Source organism: Sorex fumeus, unplaced genomic scaffold (assembly GCF_029834395.1).
Source record: "Sorex fumeus unplaced genomic scaffold, SorFum_2.1 ptg000003l, whole genome shotgun sequence".
NCBI lineage: Eukaryota > Metazoa > Chordata > Mammalia > Eulipotyphla > Soricidae > Sorex > Sorex fumeus.
Window position 1 is genome coordinate 51,240,506 of NW_026606060.1, and position 12,642 is coordinate 51,253,147.

General features: G+C 49.6%; 1 protein-coding gene across 1 annotated transcript in view; it reads left to right on the forward strand.

Moving 5' to 3' along the window:
• The first annotated feature begins 265 nt into the window (after positions 1-265).
• Positions 266-12,642, forward strand: part of HCFC2 (host cell factor C2) — a 35,699-nt gene continuing 23,322 nt past the window's right edge. The window contains exons 1-5 of the mRNA XM_056115315.1: positions 266-436; positions 2,560-2,708; positions 4,796-4,956; positions 10,134-10,342; positions 11,078-11,162. Coding sequence (XP_055971290.1) covers positions 274-436; positions 2,560-2,708; positions 4,796-4,956; positions 10,134-10,342; positions 11,078-11,162 — 767 coding nt within the window. The 5' untranslated portion in view covers positions 266-273. The remainder of the gene's footprint in view (positions 437-2,559; positions 2,709-4,795; positions 4,957-10,133; positions 10,343-11,077; positions 11,163-12,642) is intronic.

The window sequence follows — 12,642 nt, forward strand, 5'->3', positions numbered from 1 at the left end:
ATAAAAACAAGAAGTTGCTATTAAAAAAAAAAAAAAAAGAAATGAGGAAGGGGTCCGCATCAACCCCCCTGAGCCAGGGTATCAGGCGGCCCTCGTCCTCCCGGAGCTCCGGCCCCGCCCCACTTCGCCCCGCCCCTCCGAGGTCACGTGGGCGAGGCCCGGCCCGGCCCGCGGTCACGTGGCCCCGCCCCCGCCCCCGGCGCGCAGCTGGAGGCGCGTCCCCGGCGGCGCCCGGCGCGGTGCATTGTGGGCAGAGGGGCGGGGGTTGGGAAGATGGCGGCTCCCAGCCTCCTCAACTGGAGGCGGGTTTCCTCCTTCACGGGGCCGGTGCCCCGCGCCCGGCACGGACACCGCGCCGTGGCCATCCGGGAGCTGATGATCATCTTCGGCGGCGGCAACGAGGGCATCGCGGACGAGCTGCACGTCTACAACACGGGTAGGCGGCGGCGCGGCGCGGCGGCGGGAGCGCGGCGGGGGGAGGGGAGCGCGGCGGCGGCGGCGGCGGCGGCGGTGGCGGCGGCGGCGGCCGCGGCCCTGACAGCTGTCACCGGCGGCTCCGCGCCCTGCCCCGCCCGCGCGCCGCGGACGGCCGCCCCCGGGGCCTCGCCCACCCCGCGCGCCCCTCTCCGCGCGGCCGCGGCGCCCGCCGGCCCCCGCCGGCCGCCGCGGCCCGGCCCCCACCCCGCCCGGCGCCGAGGCCGGAGGCAAGCGGGCAGCCGCCGACCGGGGACCGCCGCCCGGACTCGCGCCGCCGCCCCTGCGCGGGCCCCCGAGCCCCGCGCCCCCTGCCCGCCCCTGCCCGCCGGCCGCGGGGCTGCGGGGCTGCGGGGCTGCGGGAGCCGGGGCGGGGTAGGGCCGGGACCGCGGGCTCCCGCGCTGCACGCAGCAGGCTCCCGGCGGTGTGATTGAAGGCGACTTGGGGTGTGTGTGTGTTGCTTGCACGGGGTGATTGAAGGCGACCTGATGTGTGTGTGTGTGTGTGTGTGTGTGTGTTTTGCATGTACGCTCCCGGCGGGGTGATTGATGGCGACTTGGGGTGTGTGTTTCTGCGTTTGTGTGTGTGTGCTGCACGCAGGCTCCCAGCGGTGTGATTGAAAGCGACTTGGGGTGTGTGTGTCTGCGCGTGTGTGTGTGTGCGCTGCACGCAGGCTCCCGGCGGTGTGATTGAAGGCGATTTGGTTTGCCCCCCAGTGTCACCAGCTGAGACGGCTTGGATTTGGGGTGTGTGTTTTGTGTGTGTGTGTGTGTGTGTGTGTGCGCGCGCTGCACGCACTTTCGCTCCAGGCGGGGTGATTGAAGGCGACTTGAGGGGTGTGTGTCTGCCCCGCGCTGCACGCACGCTCCCGGCGGGGGTGATTTAAGGCGACTTGTGTGTGTGTTTGTGTGTGTGTGTGTGTCTGCGTGAGTGTGCGGGGCCCGTGCCCCGCGCGGCACGCTCACAAAAGCGCCTCTGTCAGCCGGTGCCCGGCCGCCGCCACCAGCAGGGAAGGGCTCCTCCCTGGAATGGGTGGGAGGCTGGAATGTCAGCTATACCCCCACCCCCAACGGGGAACGGGCGGACCCTTCCCAGGAAGCCAGTCTCCTTCGGGGCCCAGGCTCCTGGCGGGATCTTGGGTCCAAGGCATGGTCAGTTGACTTGTCTCTTTTTGAACCCCAACAAAACACGGACTGGGCGGGTGAGTCGAAGGGTGTGCACTTCATGCAAAACAAGTGAGTCTGAAGTAGAGGGAGGAAGGGGCTGGAGAGAAAGTACCGCGGGGTGGGGGTACTGGGGGGCACGTGCCTTGCAACGGTATTCGACCCTCTGGCACCCAGTATGGTCCCTCTCCTTCCCACACACCAAATCCTGGGAGAGATGCCTGAGCAGAGTCAGGACTTAAGCCCTGAGCACCACTGGGTGTGGCCCCAAAACCAAACTATGAAATAAAGTAGTGGAGGAAGGGGAATTTTTTTTCCCCTCCCCTTCTCCACCCCCTGGCATTCCCCACTTAGAAAGTGAAGAAGTTTGTTTTGTTTTTTTTAGGTTTGTTTTTTGAGGGCCAAAGGAGATTCAGCAGACTAGAGCGGTCCTCCAGCTCCAGATGTGCTCAATCCTCCACAACAGCCAAAAAGATTTTTTGAGAATTGGGGGTGGTGTAAAAATTACCCTTAACTTTGAAATTACTTGGAACCAGCTTGGATTGGGCATTAACTGTTGTTTTGGGTTCAGATGTAAAGTTATTAAACCTTTCTAAGCTATTGGGTTGGTAAAGATGGAGCGAGGACACTCAGCAGGGGAGAATCTCTTAGGGACTGAATGATACAGATCCGGGTTTTTCAGCCGCTGAGTCTTTGCTGGGAGGTGTTTTGGCGCCCAGGCTGGCTGTAGCATCCCTGTGTCCAATTAGGACAGAGGAGAATGTTTGGTTTGCCCACCCCCCCCCCCCCAGTGTCACCAGCTGAGAGCCGCTGAGACAGACGATACACATCAGTGCTCTTGCTCAGAGCCTGTGGTATCCTCAGAGCCTGTGGTATCCGTTTAATGTCTGGTTTAATTTTTGTTTTTATTTTGGCCACTAGTCACAAATCAGTGGTTCCTCCCCGCTGTTAGAGGAGACATCCCTCCTGGCTGTGCGGCCCATGGATTTGTCTGTGATGGTACCAGAATATTGGTATTTGGGGGAATGGTCGAATATGGACGCTACAGCAACGAGCTCTATGAATTACAGGTAAGTGACTGCAACTTTATCCTCACCCTGATGTTTGACCAATGGTAAAATTTCTCACTCTTGGTAAGATCTGCAGAGACAGCTCATTTTGTCGCTTCAACTACGGTTTAAATGCTTCCACTTCTGGGGCCGGAGTCATAGCACAGTGGGGAGGGCACTTGCCTCGTGCGTGACCAACCTGGGTTCAATCCCCAGCACACTCTATGATCTCTAAACCCCACCTGGAGTGATTCCTGAGCGCAGAGCTAGGAGAGAGCCCTGAGCACCACACACCACATGGTGTGACCAAAAAATTCAAAATTAAACTAAAATGAATGTTTCCACGTAGGTGGAAGTTCTCTAGTGGAAGTCCTCTTCTCCGAAAGCAGCATTTGTAACATTGAGACACCAAAAACTTAACATTCACTGTGCTGGCTACTTGTTTGGGCTTTTGTATTTCACAGCCTAGCTTCTTAAACTGTGAGCCAACGCCCCATCAGGGTTCCACATATTTTTAGAAATACATTTCAAAAGAATTTTTATGATTTATTATCAGTAAATTTTTTTTTTTTGTAGGAGTACTGCTATTTGTTCAGCCACTGTTTGGCTGATTGAATTGTGCATGAACTCCACCTTACTTCTTCTTTTTCATTTTTTATAATTTTATTGAATCACCGTGAGAGCAGTTACAAAGCTTTCGGGTCTAAGTCTCGGTCATACAATGCAACACCCGTACCTTCACGATTTATCAGTAAATATTTGATTTGTGTACCTGGTTTATAGATTTAAATACCCGAGGTCACATACAAATCTTTGAGTAGTAGTTCAGTTTCCAACTGCAGTGCAGTCCTTACCTGCAGTGGTCGTGAGAATGGTCGCTGGGCCCTTCCTTGGTGTCTCAGCACTATTCCCCGCTATGTGGGGCTTGGTATTTGGGGGCTCTTGTGGGGGGGGGAACGCCACACCCAACAGTGCTCAGGGTTTACTCAGGAATCACTCCTGGCGGTGCTCCAGGGGACCATATGGGGTGTTGGGGATCGAACCTGGCATGCAGGGTAATGCCCTACCCGCTGTACTGTCTCTCCAGCCCAGGAGGACAGTGTTCTTACCAAGTTCCTACCGAGTGCTTTGAAGACAGCCACCTTAGTTCTAGAAATGATTACCTTCACACTCATAATAATTTTTTTTCCCCTTCCTGGTAAGATGGACAAAAGAGTGGTTTCAGGGCAGAGATGGCCCAGTGGGTAACTCATGCGATGTGTGTAGATCTGTATACCCGAGATCGCATACAAATCTTTGAGTAGTAGTTCAGTTTCCACCTGCAGTGCAGCGGTGGTCGTGCTGAGTGTCTCAGCACTATTGGTTTGAACCTGGTACCACATGATCCCCTGAGCAATGCCAGGCATGATTCCCAAACAAAAACTAAGAAAAGGGTGGTTTTGATGGGGGGGTATCATCATTTTCTATATCCTTTCAAAATTCAACTCTGTTAAGCCAGGCCAAATCCTCTGGCAGCCTTGGTTGACTTTCTTCCTAAACTGGTATCTTCCCATCTGTTAATGGGCAGATGGGGATTTAATCTCTGTTCACAAGCAGTTTGTTCAAGCGGAGTTTAGATAAAGAAGCACCTGTATGCAGGGAGTGTGCTTTAGAGTGATTTGTTGAATGATCTCTAAGTTTATATTAAAGGTTAGAAATATACCATTCAGTGGAGATCATGCTAATCAGTGGCTGAATAAATAGCAGTACTCCTACAGAAAAAAAAAAAATACCATTCAGGAGTTAAGGTCCAAAAGCAAGAATACATAGGTTGCATTTAGTCTTAAAGCTCTGTACAGTACTGAAGTTTCTCATTTGTAATCTGTTTCTATTAACATTATTGTAAGCTTAGTTTATCACTATGGAATCTCTGCATCTGGATTACCTGAGCGAATTTCTACTGGCATATTTATTTCCATTCCAGAAAATAAATATGCCAGTAGAAATTCACTTGTCATTTGTCCTACACGTAGCCTATGGCAGCCTTTTGATTAGCTTCAGGTGGAGATGTATCGGCTTGGTTTTTCACTGTTGATGAGACGGGAAATTCTGTTTGTGCTCCTTTTCAGGCCAGTCGTTGGTTATGGAAAAAAGTGAAACCCCAGCCCCCTTCTTCTGGCCTACCTCCTTGTCCTCGGCTTGGACATAGCTTCTCTTTATATGGTAACAAATGTTTTTTGTTTGGTGGACTCGCAAATGAAAGTGAAGACTCGAACAACAATGTGCCCAGGTACGCAGCTCCGTGGGCCAGCTCCCAGCTCCCAAACTTGCTTGGCTGATGCCCTCCTCCTTTTCAGAAAAGGAGGCACCTCTCCGCTCTCAGAAGTCAGTCTTTTTCTTGGTCAACACAACACATCCCAAATTGCAACCGAGTCTATTCCTGTTTCCCTGGATTATCCCAGTACTCCCCTGGGTAGGGGGTGGTTTAGGTTAAGAACATTCCATGTTTTTGATTTTTATTAAGCACTTAAAAAAAAAAAACTTAAACCTAAACCGCTAGTGAAAAAATTTGTGTGTATTTATGTTTCCTTCTCTCTAGAGTTTACTTAAAACTTGGCTTATTTCTTCTTACTGACTCTACCATATCTAGTTACCATTGGTAATAATCTACCTTTGTTTCACAAATATATTCCATGAAGTATTTTCATTAGATGGTAAATAATCATGAAAAGGAACACATGGCTGTTGTATTTTTTTTTTATTCAATTGATTTATTGGGGGGGAGGGGGCGGGAGAGGGCACAGCCAGGTGTTTTAGGGCTTACTCTTGTCTCAGCTCTCAGGGGTCACTCCTGGTGGTGCCCTACCCACTGTACTATCTCCCTGACCCCTCACATGATTTTTTGGAGGGAGGGAGAGGACAGACCCAGTGATGTTCAGGGGTTACTCCTGGCCCGACACTCAGGAATTACTGCTGGCAGTTTCCTGGGGGACCAGATGGGATGCTGGGGGTCAAACCCAGGTCAGCTGTGTGCAGAGCAAATGCCCTACCTGCTGTACTGTTGCTCCGCCCCTCACCTGGTTATTTTAAACTCAGTTTCCTCTCAGTGCCCCAAATCAGACTACAAAATAGTTATCATTTCTTTTCTTCATGCGTGAAACCATTAGAGTGGTTGACTCGAGTAATTTCTTTTTGAGCAGATCCTCCCTTCCTTTTTCCAGACAGTTGATGCAGCCTTTTATCTTTTCACACAATATTTGCACAATATTGCCATTAGAACACATAGGATCAGGAGACTGAGAGTCCAGAAGGGGACATTCTGACCCCTAGCTTATCATGTGTGTCTGTCACAGAAAGTCATCAAGGCAAGTGTTCCATCACGGTGAAATGGAACTTACTGGAAATCTACAGTTACCGTGTCATACAGTCCTTCCCCCTTGCCGTCAGCGTGCAATGCAGTGATCGTTGTGGCCATGTCAACTTTTTTACCTAGATTAGATCGATGTCTAGAGTTTAGTCTTTCTTCCTCAATCTTTAAAAATAATTATGAAACATGATTCGCATGTGTGTGGCCCGGGCTCAGTTCCTGGCACCAGAGTCTCCTGAGCATTGACAGGATTGACCCATTGAGTAGGAGTTGCCCCTGAGCACCACTGGGTGTGACCCCGAATCCAAATGAAAAGAGAACACTTTAAAACTTGTCCTGAGAGACAGCAGTTGTTCAGGGTGGAGGCCGCTTGTCTTGTACGCCGCCCACCTGTGTTTGGTCTCCAACATCCCAATGGTCCCCAAGCCCTGCGAGGAGTAATCCCTGAACTCAGAGCCAGAAGTAAGCCCTGAGCTTACATCTCTGAATGTGGCCAAAAAAAAAAAAAGCAAAAATTATCATGAAAATGTTACTGAGTATACTGAAATATGCTCAAATGTCATGGAAAAGTTGGGAACTAGAGAGAAAGAAAAAATCGGTACTTCAGTATTTTCATTCAGATGCTTTTATTTATTTATTTTGCTTTTTTTTTTGGTTACACCCAGCGATGCTCAGGGGTTATTCCTGGCTCTGCACTCAGGAATTACTCCTGGCGGTGCTTGGGGGACCATATGGGATGCCAGGGATCGAACCCAGGTCGGCCGCGTGCAAGGCAAACACCCTACCCGCTGTGCTCCGGCCCTCAGATGCCTTTAATTAGTCCTTCATGAACTTGAAAAAAGTTGTTTCAGTTTTTTGTTTTTGGGTCAGACTGGGAATGTTCAGAGCTTACTCCTGGCTCAGTGCTCAGGGTCACTCCTGGCAGAGCTCAGGAGACCGTATGTGGTGCCAGGAATGAACCAGGGTTGGCTGCATGCATATTATCTCTCTAGACCCTGATCTTGGAAGACTTTCATAAAGTAGAAAGTAAACAAACTGTTCTTCATGGTTTCACTGACCCTCAAGCTTAGGAAACACATCATTTAATTTTTGGTGTAATTTTTGAGACCTTTATCTAAAACCCATTCTATTAATCAGCTTTCATTGTATTATTTGTCTAGCTTTTGTTAGATTATTAAAGATAATAGGCAAGCTTCCCAAGGTTGTGTTATTTGAGGGAGCAAATATATACGAGACGACTTTTCAAGTCCTCTGAGCACCATTTCTGTTCACATTCCAAGCCCCGAGTCAGCGGTCCTGGCCTGGATGCTTTTATGAATAGAGTGGCTGTGAAGGTCTGGGTGCGAGTCCTTACCCAGCCATGCTTGTAATTCTCATGAGTTGGTGCCAAGCCAGGTCATGTGGTAAATTTAGATGGAGCTTCTTGAGAACTACCAGAGTGTTCTCAATGTAAGTTTTTCGGGGGGAGGAGCATCTCAAGTCGTGCTCACACGGCCCCTGGGCCTCTCCTGGTGGTTCTCAGCCATGATTCAATGCAGTGCCCGGGATTACCAATCTGGCAGTGCTGGGGGCACCAAATGGTGTTGGGGATCCAACTTAACACAGTAACAACAAGTCTCAAAATGGAGACGTTCCTGGGCCTGCTCGAGCAAATCGATGAACAATGGGAGGACAGTTGTTTGTTGGGGTCAAGGTGTGTGCAGCGAATGTGTTTTAGCCCTTGTCATCTCCCTGGCTCCTAACATTCCTACCTACTGTGTGTGTGTGTGTGTGTGTGTGTGCGTGTGTGTGTTTGGGGCACCCGGGGTGGTGTGGTAGTGCTGAAGCCATACCAAGCAGTGTTCAGGAACTGTTCCTGGCTCTGCATAGGACCGACCCCTAGCAGTGCTTGGGAGGCCAGAAGCAGTGCTTGTGGTGCTGGGGGTTTGAACTGGGGTCGGCGCCAGATAAGATGAGTACTTTACTTCCCGTGCTGTCTCTTGAGCCCCAGCAGTGTGTGAGCGCTCTTGTTCCCGCCACCAACCTAGTGTCCACCAACTGTAGATGAGATGTCTGTAAGTGGATCTCACTGTGGCCTTAACTTGCATTTTTCCTAATGACCAGTCAGTTGACAGTCTTTTGGTGCATGCATTTTAGTCATTCATGCCCCTGCTGCCTCCTCCCCTCCCCATCTTCCTCCTCTGCCTCCTCCTCCTCCTCCCCCTCCTCTTCCTCTTCCTCTTCTCTTCCTCCTCCTTTCTCTTTTCCCCCTTCCCTTTGTCTTTGCAAGGATCAGAATTTGCACACTTACTTGCTCCTGTGGCGCTCACACAGACTTGGTGGCAGCACTCTGGAGCTCACTGGCTGTCATTCCACCAGGACTCAGAGTTGGCTGCGCTACTGGGATTCCCCATCCCGCGGGGGTGCTGGGGTTCGAGTTCCTTTGTGGGGGCAGCTGCTCTGCCACCGAGCAACATCCCTGGCCCCACGTACTCGTGCTTCTGTGTACATTAATACCTCTGGAACACATTTTTTTTTTTTGTCAAAAACGTCTGTTTTTTATTTTTATTTATTTTTTAAAAAATTTTTAATAGTGAGACATCATGAGGTACAGTTGCAGACTTACACATTTTTTGTGCTTGGGTTTCAATTGTACAATGATCAAGTACCCATCCCTCCACCAGTGCCCATTTCCCACCACCATGGATCCCAGTATCCCTCCCACCCCCATCTCACCCTGCCTCTCACCCTGCCTCTGTGGCAGGGCATTCCCTTTTGTTCTCTCTCTCTTATTGGGTGTTGTGCATTCCCTTTTGTTCTCTCTCTCTTATTGGGTGTTGTGGTTTGCAAAAGAGGCAATGGGTGACAATCATGTTTAGTCTATAGTCTACTTTCAGCATGCTTCTCCCATCCTGGGAGGATCCTCCCAACACCCTTTATTTGGTGCTCCCTTCTCTATCTGAGCTCCCTTTTCCCCTAGCATGTGTGGTTGGCCTCCAAGCCTTGGAGTAAAATTCCTGGTACCAATATCGGCCATTCTTGGGTGTTAGTCTACTATTTTGTTACTTTATGTGGAACACATTTTTTTATGACTAGCATGAGACTGTTTTTCCCCTACTGGATTTCCGTTTCTCTTCCTCCAATTTTTCAAAGAAGTTACTTTCCCCCTCATTGCTCTCTATCATATTAGTAATCTTCACAAAAATGGGCAAATGGGCTGTCTAATGAGGTCTGAGTCACTCTCCTGTCCGTCCTCCCTCCCCCACCCCCCACCCCCACCCCACTAGTCTCAGGAGTAGTTGTGACTAACCGGGTGTGATGAAATGATGTTAGGTAACTTCCGCAGCTGAGTATGGGGAGTCTGTACAGCTTGATGGAGACATTTGCTGTCAAAACCCCGAAATCATGACTCTGCCCCGAATCCCCCCATCTGGACAAGTCCATTTCTGGTGATGAGGCTGACAGTCCCCGGGCAGCCTTCCTTCATCTCTGGGGAGGAGTCTGACAGGGACTATGTGTTCAGGTCTACCCACCTGAGGCCTCAGCCATCACTGCTGTGTCCTTTGGGTTCCTTGTGGATAGAAGGCAAGAGCCTAATAGAATGGCTGCTTGTGTTAATATCACTAACATGGGGACTTTGCTCCACGACTCCGGGTATCCCGAATAGTCACTGTCCACGGCAAATACCTTGTCAGACCCCCCCCCCCCCCAGCCCCACCGCTTTACAGATGCCTGCCTGTGTGCCTTAGAAGCAGGCTACAGAAACTGCTGTGCAGCCTGTTTACCTTGGCCTCAGAAGGCACATAATGTCACTGTTGCATTAGTCACTGGTCTGCCCAGAGTCCAGGGAGAAAGAGAGCATTCAAATTTGCAGCTCTATTTTTAGACCACCACTTTTGTTATGGACAAAAATGTTGGCTACACTCTGGCAGGAATAGTTAAAAAATCTCTTCTGTTCCCCAGAAGAGCTCCAGTATATACTAGAATTCAGTAAACATAGATGAGGTCCTCTCTCTGTATGATGTGAATTTTAAAGTAAATCTACATTATCTTTGCAAGTAGAAACAGGAAGCCAGAAAGTGGCACACACTAACATTTCAATCCCTCTTATGACACCCTAGATATTTGAATGATTTCTACGAGCTGGAGCTACAGCACGGTTCGGGTGTGGTGGGCTGGAATATTCCGGTGACTAAAGGGGTCGTGCCTTCTCCAAGAGAATCCCACACAGCTGTCATATATTGCAAAAAAGACTCTGGAAGCCCAAAGATGTATGTTTTTGGTGGAATGTGCGGTGCTCGCCTGGATGACCTGTGGCAGCTTGACATAGGTAAGCGTGGCTGGATGAGGCTCAGGAATGGGCTAAGATTGAGGCAAATGCAGAATCACCTTGGAAAGTATTTCTGATTGCAGTACATACTGGGTTGCACAGAGATCTAGAACTCGGGGTAGCCACTGTATAAAGTGAGTGGTCGCCAATTAACCACAGTGAACAAATGACTATTTGATTTCTGATACTAATTCTGCCTGTGTGTCCTCTAAATCAGGGCCTCGTATATTCTGGTCTGCTGCGCTTGGTCTTGGTGTGTGCTTATTTTCCTACATAATTATCAGCAGTATTCCTTTCACTCTGCAAAGAGGCCTGGCTGGACATGCTCAAATTTATATGGTTAGTCTGTCTACAGGAGACGCGATAATCAGTATTACCGCTGGTTAGCAAAAAAAAAAAAAATCCAGGAGTAGCTTTTTGAAGGAATCTGAGGCTGAGTGAGTGGATGGTCTGACTCTTCCCTTTTACACAAGGTGCTCTTAAAAGGTCAAATCGCTTTCTGGTCTTAATTCAAAGTTGGTGCAACCCTAAATACAACCCCCCTTCACAAATAATAACATTTAAGTGTGGACCAGTTTCTGTGATTGGCAACTTAACAGCAGCTAGGAACCTTGATCTTAAGACCAAGTTAATGGTTTTGCAAGCTTTTTGTTTTGATTTTTTTAAAAAAGTTTGTTAAAGGAGTGATTTGCCGTTAGGTGATCAAGTTGCTAACATACTTATTTTTACTTCTAGAAACGATGTCCTGGTCAAAACCAGAAACAAAAGGGACGGTGCCACTTCCGCGAAGCCTCCACACCGCCAGCGTTATAGGAAACAAGTATGGCATTTCTCTGTTTGGTGACTTTTGCTTCTTTGAAAAAAGGAAATAGTGACAAGTATGCCAAAAGAGGAGTGGTACTAATTGTTCCTTGGAAGTAGGCAAAACTCAGTGTTAGCTTGTGCTTACTGAAGCTGCAGTGATGGGCCTGCATCAGAGGACTAGTGCAGGGCATGAGGCGCTGGCCTTACGTGCCGTTGACCCCAGTTCTGTTATCCTAGGCACCGTGGTTCCCTGAGCATCACCAGGAGTCAGGAGTAGCCCTTGAGTACTGCCAGGCAGGACCCACAAACTATACATTTTTTTTTTCCTGGACACCCGACAATGTTCAGGTATTATTCCTGGCTCTACACTCAGGAATTATTCCTGGTGGTGCTCTGGGGACCCTATGGGATGCCAGGGATTGAACCCAGGTCAGCCACCTGCATGACAAACGCCCTACCTGCTGTCCTCTTGCTCTGGCTCCCAAAATAAATAACATATATTAATACTGTTAATCATGGTACCTAAAATTTAAAAAAAAAAAAGTACTAATAGGCCTCCACAAACAAATACTTCCTGGCCTCTCCTTCCCGTTTTGGTTTTGGGTCATCCTGTGTGGTTCTCAGGGGCTGTTTCTCACTCTGTGCTCCGGGGTGCCCTGGGGATCATATGCGGTGCTGGGGATCTGAGCCGGGCTGGACGGAATGCAGGACAAGCGCCTAACCCCTGTGCTGTCTCTCCAGCCCCGGGCCGTTGTCTCAGAGCTGCCCCCTTGCCTCCCTTGCCCCACGGCGCCTCTGAACAGAGTGGGTGTTGCTTACACGTAAGACAGAGTGTGCTCGAGCTGGCCAGGCCTCGTCCAGTGCAATGGACACACCTCGCTCACTGTTTGCTTTTCCTTCCTTTCGCTAGCACTTGATTTGTGAACACTTCTGTGTTCTCAAGGACGGGCTCTCAGCCCTTAAGCTTTGGCTGGAGTTTGGGTTAGAACACGGATGCTGGCAACCAAGTCTCTGCTTTGGCTTGTGCAGTGTCTCCTGGGGTCAAGAAGTGTACTCTGCGTGCAGCTCAGTTTCCTCTGTGCTCAGTGATCACTCCTGGCGGGCTCAGGGGACCATATAGGGTGTCGAGGATCGAACCTGGGTCAGCAGTGTGCAAAGCAAATGCACTGCCCGCTGTACTATTGCTCTGGCCCCAAAAATTCTGTAAGGATTAGATGTTGTTATCGTCAACAAGTTTTATTTGTGCAGCATTGGGTGAAGATTATTAGTATTGTTGAAGCAGAGTTTATTTACTTGGGTGGAACTTCACCTTGAAATTTACATTTTAGGAAACAACTACTTACAAAATAGAGAGCATCATTAGTTCTTTTTTCAAAAGTAGTCTTGAAGAAACTCAAGATACTGTTTCAAGCAGCAGAACACTTTCATAAAATGCAGTTTCCTGGAGTCGGAGAGATAGTTTGGTGGACTGGTGTGCAAGCGTTGCATGCAGGAGG